We start from the raw sequence: 2,022 nt of genomic DNA on the forward strand, positions 1-2,022 counted from the left end.
TAAAATTTTAATGGGTTTGAAAATTTGAACACGAAGCTAAATTCCATTGACAAATGACATTGAAAGGTCATCAAAGCCTTTTGAGGTCATCTTCTTCTTCAATCATAGAGGCCCCATCTCACCCCTGTTCTCTTGGAACCCAAGGCCTCAAAAATCACCATCCACAAGAGGTTCTTGACTCACTAGTCCTTCCCCAAAATCAGACATGGCAGAAAACAAGCCTGCAGAGATCACAGATTTCCAAATTATGATCGCAAACAAAGATGACAACAAGAAGCAGTTAGCTCCAAAAAGAAGCTCCACCAAAGACAGGCACAAAAAAGTGGATGGTAGAGGCAGAAGAATAAGGATGCCAGCTCTATGTGCAGCCAGGGTTTTCCAGTTAACACGAGAATTGGGTCACAAGTCTGATGGTGAAACAATTCAGTGGCTATTACAACAAGCTGAACCGTCAATTATAGCTGCAACTGGTAGTGGTACTATTCCTGCTTCAGCTCTTGCAGCTGCAGGGTCCTCTGTTTCTGAACAGGGTAACTCTGTTTCAACAGGCTTGCATACAAAGATGGAAAGCCTAGGAGGATCAGGTATTGGGTCCGGTGGTAGGGTCAATTGGACAATGATGAGTGGAAATTTGGGTAGGCCTCATGTGTCAACTGGGATGTGGCCCTCCATTAGTGGTATTGGGACAGGTTTTGTTCATAATCCAAACCAGACAAGCTTGAATTTTGGGAGTGAAAACTCGAATTTTCTTCCCAAATTTGGATTCCATGGGTTTGAATTTCCAAATATGAATTTGGGTCCTATGAATCTTTCCGCAATTATGAGTGGAACTAACAGGCAAGTGGTCCCAGGTTTGGAACTTGGGCTTTCTCAAGAGGGTCATATTGGGATGATAAATCCTCAAGCTTTGAGTCAGTTTTACCAACACATGGGGCAGAGCCGAGGTGATGCAGATTCCTTGAATCAGCAACAGGAACCTTCTGATAAGGATGACTCTGAAGAATCAAGGCAGTAGCTAAAAGGGAGAGAGATTGATCATGACTTATAGCATAGCTTTGCTTGGACTAAGAAGCTAAGTAGATTATTACGGTATTGAATGGTTGGAGTTTATTATTGAGAAAGTTGGGAATTCAATTCAGTGTTTTTAATGTATTGGGTTAAATACGATAGGTGACTTGTTGGATTGCTCTTCTTTGTACAACAAAATTTTCATCCTTGTCTGCAAATACAGGTTTTTTTTGCTCTCTCTTTCTTTTAACTCTTCAAAAAATATATATATATTTCTTATGTTTGAGCAAGCTAACTTAAGTAACCATTCCTTGTGCTTTATCACATGCAGGATGAATTACGAAGAGAGCAATAGTTTGGAGGTTTGATTTCTCTTTGTTTCTTATTGGTTATGAGGTGTAATATTGTTATCAAATGTCGTATTGCTAGGAATTTTCAATTATTTGCTTACACATATATTAATATTATATATCGCTTAAGAGTAATCTCTTTCTGAAAATAAACTTTGGAGTATAACAATGCTTAAGCTATATAGCCTATAGAAGAGTGCCATCTATGTGCTTCCCAATTTGAACAAGGCAGTGATTTCCCATCTAACTTGTCAATTGAAGAGTAGGTATGCAATTTCATATCTTTTTTTTTTTTTTTTTTTGAACTTCAAATGCATATTTTCTTGGATACCCTTTTTACTGCTGTACTTTTTGTTGTTTGTGGTGCACGAGTTACACTTTTTTCCCCTTGTTTTCCTTGTTTGCTTTTCTTCTTTTGGACAAGTACCTACTCATCTAAAGAAAGTGTACTTCAGACTTCATCCATGGAACTTGGCTCTAGTTTGGAATTAGTCTTTTCTATTATTGTACTTCTTCTTGTAACTTATAACCCAAATACAGAGATAGTGAAAATGATTTTTGCAATCATCTATATTAAGGTATGTGGGTGGTACATAATTGTAAAGTCCATACAACATGAGAGGTATGATGCTTATATTGAATGCATCACATAATTATTGCAAGA

General features: G+C 37.6%; 1 protein-coding gene across 1 annotated transcript; it reads left to right on the forward strand.

Moving 5' to 3' along the window:
- On the forward strand, positions 1-1,493 carry LOC112017614 (transcription factor TCP20). The gene is made up of 2 exons (XM_024050074.2): positions 1-1,231; positions 1,340-1,493. The coding sequence occupies exon 1, from the start codon at positions 206-208 to the stop codon at positions 1,013-1,015; it is 810 nt and encodes a 269-aa protein (XP_023905842.1). The 5' UTR covers positions 1-205; the 3' UTR covers positions 1,016-1,231; positions 1,340-1,493.
- Positions 1,494-2,022: the final 529 nt, after the last annotated feature.

The sequence above is a fragment of the Quercus suber genome, unplaced genomic scaffold (genome assembly GCF_002906115.3).
Source record: "Quercus suber isolate HL8 unplaced genomic scaffold, Cork oak 2.0 scaffold_846, whole genome shotgun sequence".
Taxonomy (NCBI): domain Eukaryota; kingdom Viridiplantae; phylum Streptophyta; class Magnoliopsida; order Fagales; family Fagaceae; genus Quercus; species Quercus suber.

Excerpts from the sequence above, each read along its gene's own strand:
- LOC112017614 (XM_024050074.2), top strand. The coding sequence starts at position 206 with ATGGCAGAAAACAAGCCTGCAGAGATCACAGATTTCCAAATTATGATC.